The sequence below is a fragment of the Chinchilla lanigera genome, unplaced genomic scaffold, assembly GCF_000276665.1.
Source record: "Chinchilla lanigera isolate Chin_1 unplaced genomic scaffold, ChiLan1.0 scaffold00084, whole genome shotgun sequence".
NCBI lineage: Eukaryota > Metazoa > Chordata > Mammalia > Rodentia > Chinchillidae > Chinchilla > Chinchilla lanigera.
The window spans coordinates 8477400-8478199 of NW_004955485.1; the positions used below are offsets into that span (position 1 = coordinate 8477400).

Here is an 800-nt window from a genome sequence, read left to right on the forward strand (position 1 = left end):
CCTTCCTGTCTCTTTAAGAACGCGAGTTCAGCTTCTGCGCCTGCGCCGCGCCAGCGTAAACACTTCCCTCCCCGCCCCCCGCCCTCCCGGCGCGCCCGCGGGCGGCAGCCTCCTCCCGCACCGCCCCTCCGGAAGCCGGCGGAGGTCCGTCCCAGGGTGTTGGGCTCTCTGGGGGGGGAGGAAATCTAAGTGGTACTGTCCACTGCCTTCACTCCGCGCGCGTTTCGCAGCCCCCGCGTTCCATTCACCCCCGCCCGGGCCGGCACACTAGACCTGCCCGAGGAGGAGGGGCGCGGGCCGAGGGACCGGTCTGATCCGGTCTGTGGCGCAGGCGCAGTGCGGATAAACAGGAAGCGGGTGGCGGAGGCGGCCGGGAGGGTACCCGCGGCTTCGGGGCTGCAGCGAGCGGACTTCAGTTGCCGGGCGGACGGCAGATCCGAGCGCGAGAGAAGGGTCCTTGACTTCGGCTTCCAGGAACGCGAGGCCGGACCCCGGCCTCCCCCCGGGCTCCGGACGCCCGCGCCGAGGCCGCGGCTGACAAAGGCTCGCCGCCGCCCTTCGCATCCGGGCACTCGCGCCCCGCGGGGGAGGGGCGCAGGCCGAGTCCTCTCCCCGCGACGCAGGCGAGGGGCCGCGGAGGTGGCGGCGGGCCGCGGGAGGATGGTCCAGAAGGACGGCCAGGCGGCGCTGGAGGAGCGGGAGGCGGACCTCAGCTCCAGCCCCTCGGCTGCTGCAGGGGCGGCGTTGGAGCCGCAGGCGCCGTCGGGCCCGGGAGACGAGCACCCCGCTGGGGCCGGGGC

At 74.8% G+C, this 800-nt stretch overlaps 1 protein-coding gene across 1 annotated transcript in view; it reads left to right on the forward strand.

Annotated features, from left to right (window-relative positions):
- Positions 1–215: 215 nt before the first annotated feature.
- Mgea5 (meningioma expressed antigen 5 (hyaluronidase)) overlaps positions 216–800 on the forward strand; it is a gene marked incomplete in the record, with an annotated part of 31772 nt that continues 31187 nt past the window's right edge. The window contains 1 exon segment of the mRNA XM_013504106.1: positions 216–800. Within this exon segment, the coding sequence (XP_013359560.1) occupies positions 661–800 (140 nt within the window).